Below are 15,286 nucleotides of genomic sequence, written 5' to 3' on the forward strand. Positions count from 1 at the left end.
CCACATGGTCGGCTCCCTCGATCTTGCGCGGCTCACCCTGCAGGTTGTAGTAGTTGGGGTTCTGGGTCATCCTGCGGTACAGGAAGGTCCAGGTGAGGTAGTCCACGGCATCCTGCTTGTTCTCGATGGTCTTGGTGACAATCTCAGCATTGAAGTGGTCATGCATGCAGTGATCCAGGTGCGACTCCACCGGGAGGGGCTCGTACAGGAACTTCTTGAAGAAATCCTGCAACAGGGAGAAAGGAACCAGACAAAGCAGGTGTGAAACTCAGGAGAAAGTGACCCCTTCCACTTTGGACAGATGCACCCCACCCAGGGGTGAAAGTAACTCGAAGGATTTACCAGTACACCGGTAAATTTACACCGGTAAATTTCCGTCTCCAGCGGGACTACAGTGCACCTGTCCTAAGCCAGGGTGTCCATCGCACCCCGAAATGACAGCAGAGGTCTGGTTTGTAAAATGCTGGGGGAGCAGGGTGCCGTCGCAGGGCATGGTGTTTGCCCACTGCAGCATTTGAGCCAAGTTAGCCTGTTCCCAAGACGGAGGTTTGGGCCAATCTGACCAGAGCTGGGATAGGAAATCCATGCCCGAGTCGGGAGGTACAAAACACGCACACACACACCCCGACCCCACGGGCGCCCCTCGCTTCACTCACCTTCTTGGATCCCTGGCACATAATAACGCAGCGCCCCTCGTCATCCTGCAGGGGGCGATTGGCATGGCCCACCATCTGCAGCACATCGTAGATGGGGTAATCCACATACCTGAGAGAAAGCAGAGTGTCCCAGCTGTGAGCCGGACACACCCCTGACCGCCAGGGCGGGGCAGGGCACCTTCAGGACAATGCCCTCATTCGCGAGCCACTCCCTCCTCCGCCCGGCTACTGCCACAGGCACTGGGAGGTCTCCTCCCGCGTGTGCTCAGGGATACTCACGCATGAATCTTGCCGTTATAGTACTGAGTGTCCATGATGATCACCAGGTGAGCGGCTACGTTCATGCCCCAGCACAGGCTCCGAGAGGCTACCACCACCTGGACAGCGCCTGCGGGCGAGCAAGGAGCAGTCAGCAGAAAGCTGCAGGATGTTTCACAAGCAAACCCTGGGCCTGGGGGATGCAAGCCATGCCAACGGAACGCCCATTGGGCATCGGGGACGGGGACTTGGCATGGGCCCTTCTCTCAGGCCCAGAGGCGGCCTGTGCACTGAGCAGCAGCCCCTCACTATCCCCTGCAAGCAGCACGAGCCCCCCTGGGCCAGTGCTGCGTACAGAGCTCCGCCCAAGCCCGGCTGGCCAGCCCCACTTGGTCTGGGGGTAAAGCTGTCACTGGGCAATGGGTTACAAAGAGGAGGCAGTGGGACCCAGACTCCCAGAGGTGTCTCCATAGCTCGGCCACTGAGGCTTTGGCAGGCCACCCCCTCCAGGCCTCCTTAGCCCCGCTCCAGGGTGGGGACGTTAGCAACGTGTGGCGGCTCACACCCCCGCTCGCTCCCGTTACCAGAGCCAAACAGCTGCTCCACCACGCGCCGTTCCAGGGCTGTCAGCCCCTCGTGCAAGTAGCCAACACCATTGAGCAGCGTCTCCTTCAGGGTGCCGTCGCTCAGCTTGTCCAGGTACGGCCCCAAGTCCTTCTCTGTGCAGTGCAGGAACCTGCGGGGAGGAACCATCAGGGCCCAGCGAAGAGCCCTGCCCGCCCCAGAACCGCTCCTGTGCGCTCCGAAGCGGCGCTCACACACTGACAGCAAGTCCTCAGCCCCTTCAGTGGGATCAATGGCTAGAGCAGGCAGCAGGGCCTGGACTGCTGGTTCCCCTCCCCGTGCTCGGAGCTGCAGCCTTTAGAGCAGGGGACCAAGAGCCAGGACACCTGGGTTCTGGCGCTGGCTCAGCTACGACTATGGACCCACATTAAATCATTTCACCACTATGCCTCAGTTTCCCTGTCGATACAGTGGGTGTAATGTAACACACCCTTGTTTTATAGTGCCCGCCTCACAGGGTCTCAGTGCCTAGCTCTGCGACCCCTGGAGTTAGATGACACACACAAAGGGTCACTTAACCCAGCCTGAAAGGCAGCCACCTCTGGGATGGAACACAGCGGCTTTCTAACAGCACACAGGAGTCTGACATGGAGCGGGAAGGTGAAGCTCTGTGGCTGAACATGCAGGTGGAGGCCAGGGGGAGAGTGGCTCTAAGAGGAATCGTCAGGCCAGTGGGACTGATTAACACACCCCTACAGGGCGGATCTCAGCACGTCCAGTGACCACACGTGATCAGCAGCTTACTTTGGTCTCATCCAGGGCACGTTCCCCTCGCCCCCCTGGGCTTCTCCACTGGGAAGGGTCAGAGAAGGGACGAGGGAGAAAACCCCAAATGCCCGTCCAGTCCTCCCCCCTGCCCCACACCCAGACCTAGTACCTCTGCCTCTGGACATCGGAGGCACAGGTGGTGAGGATGTCTATGGCCGTGAGGCGCGTCTGCTTGCGTGACGGGACAAAGACAATGACCGGCTTTTTGGGGGAGTGCTTCATGATGGCGTGATAGACCGGCTTGGCCATGGACAGCAGGCGGGTCTGCGTGTGGCTGATGTTGAAGCCCTGAGTAGAAGAGAGGAGCCGGCAGTGAATGGTGAAGCCCCCGACCAAAGCCCCAGGGTGGGGGGCTCCTCCCGGGTCCCTACCTGAATGTGCAGCTCCAGGGGCACGGGGCGCACGTTGGGGTGGAAGTTGAAGGTCGACGTGGCGCTGCAGCCCAGCCAGTGAGCGACATCCTTCGCGTTGGACAGCGAGGAGCTCAGGGCCACGATGCGGATGGGCCGCTCGATCTGGGAGGAGATGTAGCGCATCCGGGAACAGATCACCTCCAGCACGGGCTGCGGATGGACACGAGGGCAGGTTACAGGTGGGGGGGTGGAGAGGAGAAGAGCCCGTCAGCCTGAGCCCTCTCCCCAGCCCCTGCACCAAGCAGCCACTCAGCGATGACCATCAAGGCTGCAGAAGGGCAGCAGGCCAGCACCTCTGCTGTCCCGGGCTCCCATGGCCTCTGTGGAGAGCCCCACCTCCTTCTCAGCTCCGAGCCAGCTGCAGGACTTCCAGCGGGGAGGGCCATCCATCCCCCCCCCCCCCAGACCCGATCTTGCCCCCCACTTGACCCTGTAGCTGCTGGCCTTTAAGTGCCAGGGCCCAGGGGTACGCTCCCAGCAGGACTGCAGTCCAGGGGGCAGCCCTGGAATAGCTTTTTGCCCCAGGTACATCATGCAGCAGGAACGAGATTAGCCACCCTAGTGGTCTAGCTCCCCCCGACCCCTTTCCCTGGGCACTGCTTTGGGCTGAGGTAAAGGAGCCAGCGGGCCTCCCCAACTGCGCCAAGGCAGCCCAGCCCCCTTGGCCTCCTACCCCATTCTCGCCCCCGATGAGGTGCACTTCGTCCACGATGAAGAGGTTGACATTCTGGACGTTCTTGCGTTGCTTCCAGCGCCGGGACAGGATGTCCCACTTCTCGGGGGTGCTGACAATGATGTTGCCCTTGCCCAGCAGCTTGAGATCTGTGCTGGTCTCCCCCGTCAACAAGACCACTTTCTTACTGAGCCGCTCCTGGAACTTCTCGTACCAGTCGAGGAAGACCTGCCAGGGCACAGCAGGTACTGCCGTTAACCATGGGCCAGAGCTCTTGGCCGGGATTGCCCTGGCGTTTCCTTGTACTCCCCGGGTCACAGGGACATTTGCGGGGAGGCAGGGAGGGGGCAAGACAGCAGAGTACAAGCAGGGAAATTAAGTTGTCATGGGATAAGAGGAAAGATCCTGCCATGGATTGAGAACTGGTTAAAAGACAGGGAACAAAGGGTAGGAATGAATGGTACATTTTCAGAATGGAGAGGGGTAACTAGTGGTGTTCCCCAAAGGTCAGTCCTAGGACCAAACCTGTTCAACCCATTCATAAATGATCTGGAGAAAGGGGTAAACAGCGAGGTGGCAAAGTTTGCAGATGATACTAAACTGCTCAAGATAATTAAGACCAAAGCAGACCGTGAAGAACTTCAAAAAGGATCTCACAAAACTAAGTGATTGGGCAACAAAATGGCAAAAGACATTTAATGTGGATAAATGTACAGTAATGCACAATGGAAAAAATAACCCCAACTATACATACAGAATGATGGGGGCTAATTTAGCTACAACTAATCAGGAGAAAGATCTTGGAGTCATCGTGGATAGTTCTCTGAAGACGTCCACACAGTGTGTGGCGGCAGTCAAAAAAGCAAACGGGATGTTAGGAATCGTTAAAAAAGGGCTAGAGAATAAGACGGAGAATATCTTATTGCCCTTATATAAATCCATGGTACGCCCACAGCTTGAATACTGCGTGCAGATGTGGTCCCCTCATCTCAGAAAAGATATACTGGCATCAGAAAAGGGCAACTAAAATGATTAGGGGTTTGGAAGGGGTCCCACATGAGGAGAGATTAAAGAGGCTAGGACTTTTCAACTTGGAAAAGAGGAGACTAAGGGTGATACGATCGAGGTCTATCAAATCATGAGTGGTGTGGAGAAAGTGAATAAGGAAAAGTTATTTATTTGTTCCCATAATATTAGGGGCCACCAAATGAAATTAATGTGTAGCAGATTTAAAACAAATAAAAGGAAGTTCTTCTTCACTCAGCGCACAGTCAACCTGTGAAACTCCTTGCCTGAGGAGGTTGTCAAGGCTAGGACTATAATAGGGTTTAAAAGAGAACTGGATAAATTCATGGAGGTTAAGTCCATTAATGGCTATTAGCCAGGATGGGTAAGGAATGGTGTCCCTAGCCTCTGTTTGTCAGAGGGTGGAGATGGATGGCAGGAGAGAGATCACTTGATCATTACCTGGTAGGTTCACTCCCTCTGGGGCACCTGTCATTGGCCACTGTCGGTAGACAGGATACTGGGCTGGATGGACCTTTGGTCTGACCCAGTATGGCCGTTCTTATGAACAGAGAGACAGAGACCCCACACACCACCTCCTGAGGACCTGGGAGTTCCCAGCACACGGGCTGGAGGAGGAATCCAACCCACGCCCAGGAGACAGGGCCGTGGGGACTCACCTGCTCAGCAAGGGCCTCCATGGGGGTGATATAGACACAACGCCCCTCCGAGTTCTGGAGCAGCATCCTTAGGATGGCGAACTCGGCACAGATGGTCTTTCCGCTCCCTGTGGGGGCGCCCACGAACACATTGTCGTCGCTGTTATAGACCGTGTTAAACACTGGAAAGAGACAGAACACTTGGTTACCCCAGGTAGCCAAATTGCCGCAGTACCACTGAGCCAAAGCCAACCCCAGCCACACTGCCCACTGGATTTCAACCCAGTGCAGCTAGGACAAGGTTCCCATTACCCTGGCCTCCTTGCTGGCAGGCCAAAGCCCTGGCAGACAGACTCGCACCATCACCCCAGAGGAGGCCCCTCCAGGCCAAGGGACGCTAGTAGGGCAGTACTTCTAAACACCTAACAGGAATTCCTCACAGGAGGAGCATTACAACGCAGACTCTTTCCAGGTTGACTTGGCAGGCACTGGGAAGCATTTTAAGACCAGAACACAGGCTCTCTCCTAAACAGGACAACACTAGTTGCTTCAGAAGAAGGTGTAAGGATCTCCGCCACCAGGCAGATGTGGGGTAATCTGCCCCCATGGGTATATTATGGAATGGAGAGAGGTAAATAGTGGTGTCCCCCAGGGGTCTGTAGAGGGACCAGTCCTATTCAACATATTCATAAATGATCTGGAAAAAGGGGTAGACAGTGAAGTGGAGATGACACAAAACTACTCAAGATAGTTAAGGCCCAGGCAGACTGCGAAGAGCTACACAAGGATCTCTCAAAACTGGGTGACTGGGCAACAAAATGGCAGAAGAAATTCAATGCTGATAAATGCAAAGTAATGCACAATGGAAAACATCATCCCAATTATACATACAAAATGATGGGGTCTAAATTAGCCATTGCCACGCAAGAAAGAGATCTTGGAGTCCTTGTGGGTAGCTCTTTGAAAACATCCACTCAATGTGAAGCAGCCGTCAAAAAACGTAACAGAATGTTGGGAATCGTTAGGCAAGGGATAGATAAGACAGAAAATAGAAAAATCCATGTGTTGTGAGAGGTTTGGCTGCGTGTGCGTTCTCCCTTTGTGCTGCCCCAGCTCTGCGCAGACAGCCTTAAGCGAACCGCCCAATGACCACAGGATCCATTAAGGGACAAAGGCGCCAGGCCAGGTTTATTGTCGACAAAGCATGGTAATAGGCCCTGGAAGACTTTATGAGGATACTAAGACATGAATGCCTGTGACAATGGACACGGCTCAGTGAATGGCGGGACTTTCCATTCCCCACTCGGCTGGACAAAGATACTCCCTGAGATACATCTTTACACCCTGATACAAACAAGTTAGTACTGCCCCCTGACATAGTTAGTTACTGCCGCCTGATGTGGCTAGTTATTACCAGTCTCCTTGAACATGTTGGTTTGATTAAAACATCTTTATTGCGTACTGTCATCCTGACCTTATCTTTAGGCAATGTTCCTGTTATCTTTGGGGAATGTTTTTGTACCGTCCTTGATATCGGGATGTTCTGGTACCATTTGATACCGGGCGGTGTTTGCGTGCGTGCTCTGTGCCCAGCACGTCTTAGGAATATCTGCAAGATCAGCCCTGTGCTTGCCAGAGTCTGTGAACTTGCTCGCAGGCAGAGCCTGACTCTTGCTAACTTTGCTTTATATCAGCAGAGACTGCCCACTGCTCTAGCTCAAGCCTCTGACACAAGGGCTTGTAGCTTAGATTCTCTCCCTGCTCCACCATAGGACGCCCACATCTTGAATAGTGCATGCAGATATGGTTGCCCCACCTCAAAAAAGGATATATTGGAATTGGAAAAGGTTCAGAAAAGGGCAACAAAACTGATTAGGGGGATGGAACAGGTTCCGTATGAGGAGAGATTAACCAGACTGGGACTAAGGGGGGTTATGACAGAGCTCTAGAACATCATGACTGGTGTGGAGAAAGTATATAAGGAGGTGTTATTTACTTCACATAACACAAGAACTAGGGGTCACCAAATGACAATAGGCAGCAGGTTTAAAACAAACAAAAGGAAGTATTTCTTCACACAACACAGTCAACCTGTGGAACTCATTGCTAGAGGATGTTGTGAACACCAAGACTGTAACAGAGTTCAAAAAAGAACTAGGTAAATTCATGGCGGATGGGTCCATCAACAGCTATTAGCCAGGATGGGCAGGGATGGGGTCCCTAGCCTCTGTTTGTCAGAAGCTGGGAATGGGTGACAGGGGATGGATCACTTGATGATTCCCTGTTCTGTTCATTCCCTCTGGGGCACTGGCATTGGTCACCGTCAGACGACAGGACACTGGGCGAGATGGACCTTTGGTCTCACCCAGTACGGCCGTTCTCATGTTCTTATCCCCACCGCAGTCGTTAGAGGCTGAAACAATCCCTCCCACTACTGCCCGGAGCATTAGCTACTGTAGCTCCGGACATCCCTGTTACCCAGGTGCAGCATTTGGGAAGTGAAAAGTACGGTCTTGGCCTTTGATTATCACAGTGATTATCAAGCCCTTCTGGCAAACCAAGGTTGTTCAGACCCCAGCAGCCTGCTCTTTCCCAAGGCACAGGGCAGGGAGAGAAGGCAGGATATCTAATGCGGAGGATCATTCACCCCCACCCCATGGAGCGGGGCCACCTGCTTCTCAGCAACCCAGGGAGCAGCGTGGGGTGGGAGCTGTACCCACCTTGGGTCTGGATGGGGTTGAAGAAGGGGAACTTGTCCTGGTAGAGGCTCTCAAAGGCACTGTTACGCAGAGCGGACACGGGCAGCGGCTGCAGGTCCAGGAGCTCTGTGGGCGGGGGGTATTTCTCGGGGAGAATCAGGTGCCTGAAGGACACAGGCAGCTGCGTCTCACAGGCTGGAAATGAAAGAGAATCAGAACAGTTTGTACAGAGAATCAGCCATAGCCGTGTCAGACATACCGGAGAGTCTGAGCACCCAGGAGCCATGGGGTAGGGGCCAGGGACTGTCGGGGATCACTGCAGCAATGGGAGATCCTCAGAAAGTGCCCGGGTGTTGCAATGCCTTGCTAGCAAGGGGAAATACCAGCTCCCAGCACTGAACTTCTCCCACAAAGCAAATACATCTGCTTCAAACTGGGAGGGGTGATCACCTGCCCATTCCTCCCCTGTCCCCCACGACAAGCTATCCTTTGCTACCGACTGATCTCAGCTGCCACTCACCACCAGCAAATCACCACCACTGTCCAACCTGGGCCTGACTCTCTCTCCTCCCACAATGCACAGCAGCAGGTCTCCCCAGCCAGTGACTGAGGCAGGTATCTGCTCTGTCCCAAGGACATGAGCCAGCGTTGGTTTTGCTGCTTGCTCACAGCTCCAGGCGTCCCACCCATTCCACGTGCAGTTCAGTGGGCCTCGGGGGAAGGTTCAAATTCCCTTATAAAAAGATCCTTCCAGAGGCCACCTGCCCCCACTGCTTGGCTGGCAAAGCATTTCCCCCACTGCAGCTTGGGCAAGGCTCTGCTCCAGCACCTCCGAGCCCCTGCAATACAGCACAAAGACGCCCCAGCCCGGCGGGCAGGTGGAGACTCACAGAGCCAGCGGTCTGAGACCACCCGGATGAAGTACTGCGGGGGCAGCGGCTCGAACACCGGCACGAAGAAGGTGATGAGATGCTCGTCCTGGGCATACTTGGCTTTCAGCAGGAAGTACTCGTGGTGCAGAATCACTTCACTGTCCACATCCTCCACCAGGATCCAGAAGGCTTCAGACGAGCCGTGCACCTGGACAAGACAGCAGCAAGCTTTGCAGCACAGCACCCAGATCTCGCCCGTTCTGACCCGCCCTGCGCTGGGGAGGCCAGCCACAGACAAGCTTTGCCACACATGCCCCTGCCCACACACCCACAGCTAGAGCTCTTCCAGAGCAACATTGCTCCTCAGGTGCCGTCCCACCGCACACCTGGATGTTCACAGATTCCCAGGCCAGAAGGGACCATTGTGCTCTGCCAGTCTGAGCCTCTGGATAGCACAGGCCACAGACCGGCCCCACAATTCCCAAAGCAGAGCCGTATTAAATCTTCCTTCCCCAGGTAGGGACTTATCGGCTGTGATGAAGTCACCCCTTAACCTTCTCTCCAGCTAAATGGATGGTTTTCCAATCTGCCATCAAGCTGCCGCCCTCCCTGTGACCTGGTCAGCCAGGACTGCGTGTCTCCGGGGGCACCTCTCACCTTCTCATCCCACTGGAAGTCAGGGGTGATGGTCAGCTCCACTTTCAGGGTGGACCTGGTGATAGGCTGGAGATGGACAGACAGCTCCAGCTTTGGGAACAGATGAACGTACTTGTGGATCGTCTTGCCCATCTTCGGCATCCGAATGAGCTCCCCTGTAATGCAGGACACAAATGTTATGGGCAGCCCTTGGGGGAAGAGAACGGGCAAGCAGATGGACCCACAAGCTCAGTGCTTCTCCAATTCAAGGGCATCCTCAAGGAGAAGCAGCTGTTTCACATTGGGAGCATCGTGATCCGAGGGCACCCGTTCCCACAGCAATGCCCTCAGGCCAAACCCATTCCCTGGATGTTATATGTATTGTGGAAGCACCAATGGGCCCTCATCCAGCCCCCAATGTGCTAGGCACTGTACAAACAAAAGGCTGTTCGGTGCCCTGAGGAGCTTTACAGTCGATGTATAAGATCCAGCAACAAGTGCATCCATCTGGTCCCAGGGAAAGGCTAAGGACGCAGAAGCCAGGCAATGACCTAACAGAGACAGAACCTAGGGGTAGGTTGTAGTAGAAAGAAGGCCTGAGACGTAAGGTCTTGTATCAAAGGCCTGAGCTGAAGTAGGGGTCAAAGCTTAGCTGCTCTAAAGCAAAGTTAAGTTGTGAGCAAGAGGCAGGTCCTGCTCACAGAATCTGGCAAGCACAGGGCTGCTATTGCAGAAACACACATTCCCGAGCAGCGCTAGGTACAAGAAGCTACACGCAAACACATTCCAAAAGGGGGGTACCAGAACACCCCGATACTAACACATTCCCCTGAGATAACAGGAACATGCTAACCTATCTTAAAGGTTAGGTCAGGATGACAGCATGAAGGATAGAGCTGTTCTGAGTAAACCAACAGGTACAAGGCAATGGGTGGCACTCAGATATGCCAGAGAGGCGGTACGGAACTGGTTTGTCTCGGCGTATAAAGCAGGGTCTCACCAGGAGTGTCTTCGGCCAGCCGAGGGGATAGTGGAAAGTCCCGCTAGCTGTGCTGTGTCCACTGTCACGGGCATACACGCACTGAAGTATAAGGCCCCAATGCTGAGCTTCGTCGATAATCAACCTGTCCAAGTTCCTTCCCTACGAACGGAGTCTGCGCTTACTGGGCAGTGTAACTGAGCCTGCTGTCTGGCCGGAGAGAACACACCCGCAGCCAACATCTGACCACACGGGTGATCTGGGAAGTAGGCGAGCTGCCCTCTGTCGCAATCCCCTGACACCCTTTGCTCTGGGAGGATATGGAGCTGGCAAGCAAAAGAGCAGTACCCTCTACCACCCTCCCGCTGCCTTCTCCAGAGCTGCCCTGCCCGTGGGGAAAAGCAAAGGGAGAGCGATGAAAGCTGTGAGTGGCTCGAATGCAGGGACCCCCTTGGTACAGACGCCCCCCTTCCCATACCGATTTCATTGTGGTTCAGGTCATAGAGACGTTCAAATGGGAAGTTCTTCTTCTCGATTTTCTTCACCACCTCCTCAGGCAGTTTCCTGAACTGGCGCAAGGGGCACATGGACTGCCACCTAGGGGGGCGAGTGGGACGCCGGAGTTAGCAAGGGGATAGCCAGCGCCATCGGGATACCTGTAGGCATGTGCGTACATCCCCCCACCGAGAAAGACGCCAGCCGTTTCAACCGTGCCATTACAAGCACCCATACCCCACCACAGCTCATCTTTCCCCCCTACTCGGGTAAGGCCGTCATTCCCATGAGCCCAGAGACTGTGCTCCTCCATTCCCTACAATCAGAGCCCCTGACAGCACGTCCACATTCATGGGACGCGGAATTCAGGCTCCAAGAGCCCCGGGATACGACACACTTTCTCTGGCTGAGAGACAATCTCTGCAGGTGCATCCATGCCAACTGCACAGAGGGCAGCCGGCATCCAGGCTGTCCCAGGAATTAAGGTTACTCTCTCGTCCCTCATCACTCGCTGGCCTGTAGAGAACTCAGTATGGTTCCCGTCAATGTTCCTGCACTCGCGATCCTCCCACTTGCCACCAGCCTCTCTGGTCAGAGCACCGGGAGGTCAGCGGTGCCCCCAGGGCAGATCAGACACCTGGCCTGGTTACAGGCGGTAAGCCTGCGGCACGTCAGAAATCAGAGCGCCACGGAGCCGTCACTTACATCCGCTTGTCAATCATCTTGCAGAGGTTCAGAGTCTTGTCGGTGAGCTGTGCCCAGCCCCGGTTCAGGACAATCTCAAAGATCGCACGCATCAGCCGCCCAGCAGACTGCCAGGGACACAAGAAAGCTGTCAGAGCCCTGGGGATCAGTGTGCTTAACAGCCACTGGGGGACCAGGCTTTGGGGATTTCCAGTTCACAACTAACTGCCCTGCTCCTACCCCAATCTGAGAAACGGCTCCTCCTGCCCACCAACTCCACCATCCAGCCACACGACTGGCAATCCTTGGGCCATCTATAGCCAGCGACTTGGTGTGTGTTAAGGTTACTTAATCTGTCAATATTTCAGATTCAAGATCTGTTGCAGAGTTAAGACCCGGAGGTCGCGTCTCTCCAAACTAAATTAGCTTTCGCCTGCAGTAATTTTCATGTATTCATTTATTAATGAGCAGAGCATGGCGAGTTCGAAGAGGGCCACCACCCAGCTGACAGGAATTAGCCCCCCTTACAAATTCACAGCCCTCTTAACCATCAAAGCAATTAACCCTCCCAGCCCCCGAGGAGCAGGCATTATCCCCACCTTGCACATAAGGGCACTGGGGCAGAGAGAGGGTCATTCCGAGACAGTGGCCGATTTTCTACCCACGGAAGTTCCTACTCACCTGGGTGACATACACCATGTCTGCCATCAGAGCAAACCCTTCCAGCTTCAGCTGGGAGATAAAGGCCTGCAGGAGCACATTGATCTACAGACGGCAAGAACAGGAGTTAGAGCAAAGCCTTAACGGGGTATCAGCTGAGAGCCTCCCATCTTTGGGGAAGAGGGGTGGGAGGGAAGGAAGAGCTCCTAGCTGGTCAGGGCTCGCAACAGTACTGGGGGAGTTACTGAGTTCCTTCCCACCCCCCAGTGCAGGAAAGTAGTCCAGCCTGACCCAATCAGCCCAATCATTCTTGAAGCATCTGTCTGTGCGTGGCTCTGCTTTCAAGCAACCCATGCTCCTGTCCAGGACACTGCACAAAGGGAAGGGGGGCAGGGCAACAGGATCAAGCATTCCCTAAACCACAGAACAGAAGCAGGGAGTAGTTCAGTGCCACAGTGCTCTCCTCTCACACAGAGCCAAGGAGGGCGGGCAGAGGGGCGGCTCACCTTGGCACTGGGCTCCTCAATGCTCTCCTTCACTGGAATTGGGACTCGCTCCAGCAGCTTCTGGAGCTCCAGCTTCTCTTCCTGCAGGGAGAGAAGGGGTGGGAGGTGAAGCCAGCTTGGGTTATCGCATACAATCCCTCTGAACCAGGGAAACAACAACCTGGCACTCCTCCAGGGTCCAGGAGAGAAGATCCTGGGAGCACCTCTCCTGCCTCAGCATGCACCCTCCCGGCCAGCCCCCGAGCCATACCTCCCGCACAGTGATGTTCTTGAACTCAGAGGACAGGGAGAAGACCCGGAAAAGCTCGATTTCACTCAAGGTGGGCTTCAGGAGCTGGTTGTAGGTTTGCACGGTCTCGTTGGTGATGTAGTAGTGGCTGGCAATGCGGCCCAGCTCAGTCACCTGGAGGAGGGAGGGAGGGAGGAAGGAGTAACTCTAGTTTGTGGTGGTGGAGTGAGACCCTCTGGCTGATCAGGGGGCTGAGCCAGGCAGAAAGGAGCGGCCTGGAGCTCGCTGGAAGATGCGTAATGAAGCTGGCAAGCACAGAGGCTCCTGACATGTGGAGCAGAGTCCCTGAGGAGCCAGGAATCGCTCAGGGAGAACATTAATCTTGTCAGGGACACAGATCCCTCCCTCAGCCCCAGCCTCTCTACTTCCATCTCCAAAGCGGAGGAAACCCAGGCCGCGATGGCAATTTGCTCAACAAGGAGGCAGCAGCGTACACGAGGATACCGACATTTGGAGCTACTTCAACCCACCCCTTCCGTCTCTTCAGATCAGTGACTCCCTAGAGCTCCGGGCTGGAAGGCAGCAGCCGCTACGCTCCCCAAACACCCGCTGTGGCTGATCTATAGCCACCTCTAGGAGGCAGCTCGCACCCTTCTCCCCATCTGGCTTCAGTGAGTCCCCACCCTTCCCCTGCCTCACCTGGAAGTTCCCCGTCTTCTTATCGTACTTCACAAGATTGTTCTTGTCTAGCATCAGTGCTGCAGTGTGAACCAAATCCAGCCGGCGCTGGTCCAGCAAGGGGTCTCCCTTCAGGTCATCGTGAGAGAGCCCATAGAGCGATGGGGAGCGCAGCATTCGGATGTACAGGTAGGCGTAGCCCAGCCAGTTCACTGCATCCTATGGACAAACACCGAGAACCAGGGATATTTCAGCTGAGTGGGCACACTACTGTCCCTGAAGCAGGAAGTTACGGAGACCATTGGTTCAAGGCCCAAAACTTACCATGATGTGACCCCACCTAGATCAAGTAACTGGGGGGCAGTTTTAAAGTCTGAGGCCTCATGAAACATCAGAACTAGAAAAAACTGGAAGCGGAGAAGAGGCAGCTCCTACCCCTGGCAGACTGTCATAACTGACCTTAACCTGCACCCTCCTGAGTACAAGCCGCTTTCCTGCACTCCTCCTGTCTTAGGGTTAGGGGCCATTATCTGCAGAACCATCAAAGTGCAAAATAAACGCTCCCTATCCTCAGAGCTGGGCGCCCCACATTCACGTGCCAGAGAGTGCTCATCTCAGACACCCTGGCCAGCAAAACCACACTGCAATGTAAAGAGATTCCAGCCAAGAAAGCTAGCCATAAGCAGGGGAATACTGTGAAGACCAAGCGGCGATCCAGAAACGGACAGATCACAGTTTAATGTAAATGCCTTCAGGGCGAATACATTTTTCTAAGCGCCTATCCTGGACCAGGGAGCAAAAACTATTCTCTCCCCAGCTCAGGCACCAACTGGAAGCCAAAGGTCATGAAATAGCCAAAATGCTTCACTTACAGACAATTTCGATTTACACACAAACCCCAGTCCTACGCTGGATTGAATGCGTGCTCCATCCCTTTTACAATCTGCACATCTATATCAAGCACCATGCCCTTTTCAGTGACGGGGCTGGGTTTTCTGCTACCCCTATCGACAGCACTAGAAGGCACATGGAGATGCAAGAGATTGTCCAGGGCAGGCCAGTGTGTTCTGTGCCTTTCCGAGCAGTCTGTCCAGCAAGCCACCAGGAATGGCCACAGAAGACAGGACACCCTTCTCTCCGCCAGGCCCAGGGTTCAGGTGTGTTGTGAACATTTCTATACAAAGGTGCAATTGGGGGGTGGGAGGGATGACGCAACCAGACTCTCACCTTTGCGTTCTGGACATTCCCCAGCACCACCTCTGCATTCAGCATATCTGGCAGCTTCGACACCATCTGACTCTCGATAGGGAGCTGCTGGTTGAGTAGGGAAAGGTAATACTGCAGCTCTCCGTGCGACGTGATGAGGATCCCCTCGCCCTTTGTGTCGTACTGGGGTCTCCCAGCACGGCCAAGCATCTAGGACAAATAAAAGGCTTAATTAGATGCAGAGAAGAGCTTTCAGCCTAGCCAACAGCAAAACATTTCCCTAACTGCGGTGCCACAAGCCAGTCAGTGCTCAGCTACCCACGACAGAGCGGGAGGTGTACATGGTGCGGGGAGGTCATTCCTCTCTCCTCACTCCTACCAGCACACTTATTCTGGGGTTCAGCTCAAACAGTCAAGACAGTCCAGCCGGGGGTGGTTGGCTATGGGGGAGGCTACGTTTTAGTCACAGGTACTTTTTTAGTAAAAACCATGGATAAAAATTCACAACCCGTGACCTGTCCATGATTTTTACTATACACCCGACTACAATTTTTTATTTTTTTTGGGGGGGGGGGGGAGGGAGGAG

The 15,286-nt window shown here is 54.6% G+C and overlaps 1 protein-coding gene across 1 annotated transcript in view; it reads right to left on the minus strand.

Annotated features, from left to right (window-relative positions):
* Positions 1-15,286, minus strand: part of SNRNP200 (small nuclear ribonucleoprotein U5 subunit 200) — a 38,264-nt gene that overhangs the window by 4,055 nt on the left and 18,923 nt on the right. The window contains exons 20-37 of the mRNA XM_077805930.1: positions 14,722-14,910; positions 13,516-13,713; positions 12,838-12,990; positions 12,588-12,668; positions 12,103-12,186; positions 11,443-11,549; positions 10,721-10,839; positions 9,285-9,439; positions 8,646-8,835; positions 7,777-7,950; positions 5,078-5,238; positions 3,393-3,620; positions 2,678-2,869; positions 2,416-2,594; positions 1,499-1,650; positions 936-1,044; positions 657-765; positions 37-226 (exon numbers count right to left, since the gene is read on the minus strand). Coding sequence (XP_077662056.1) covers positions 37-226; positions 657-765; positions 936-1,044; positions 1,499-1,650; positions 2,416-2,594; positions 2,678-2,869; positions 3,393-3,620; positions 5,078-5,238; positions 7,777-7,950; positions 8,646-8,835; positions 9,285-9,439; positions 10,721-10,839; positions 11,443-11,549; positions 12,103-12,186; positions 12,588-12,668; positions 12,838-12,990; positions 13,516-13,713; positions 14,722-14,910 — 2,770 coding nt within the window. The remainder of the gene's footprint in view (positions 1-36; positions 227-656; positions 766-935; positions 1,045-1,498; positions 1,651-2,415; positions 2,595-2,677; positions 2,870-3,392; positions 3,621-5,077; positions 5,239-7,776; positions 7,951-8,645; positions 8,836-9,284; positions 9,440-10,720; positions 10,840-11,442; positions 11,550-12,102; positions 12,187-12,587; positions 12,669-12,837; positions 12,991-13,515; positions 13,714-14,721; positions 14,911-15,286) is intronic.

Source organism: Eretmochelys imbricata, chromosome 26, assembly GCF_965152235.1.
Source record: "Eretmochelys imbricata isolate rEreImb1 chromosome 26, rEreImb1.hap1, whole genome shotgun sequence".
Lineage (NCBI taxonomy): Eukaryota > Metazoa > Chordata > Testudines > Cheloniidae > Eretmochelys > Eretmochelys imbricata.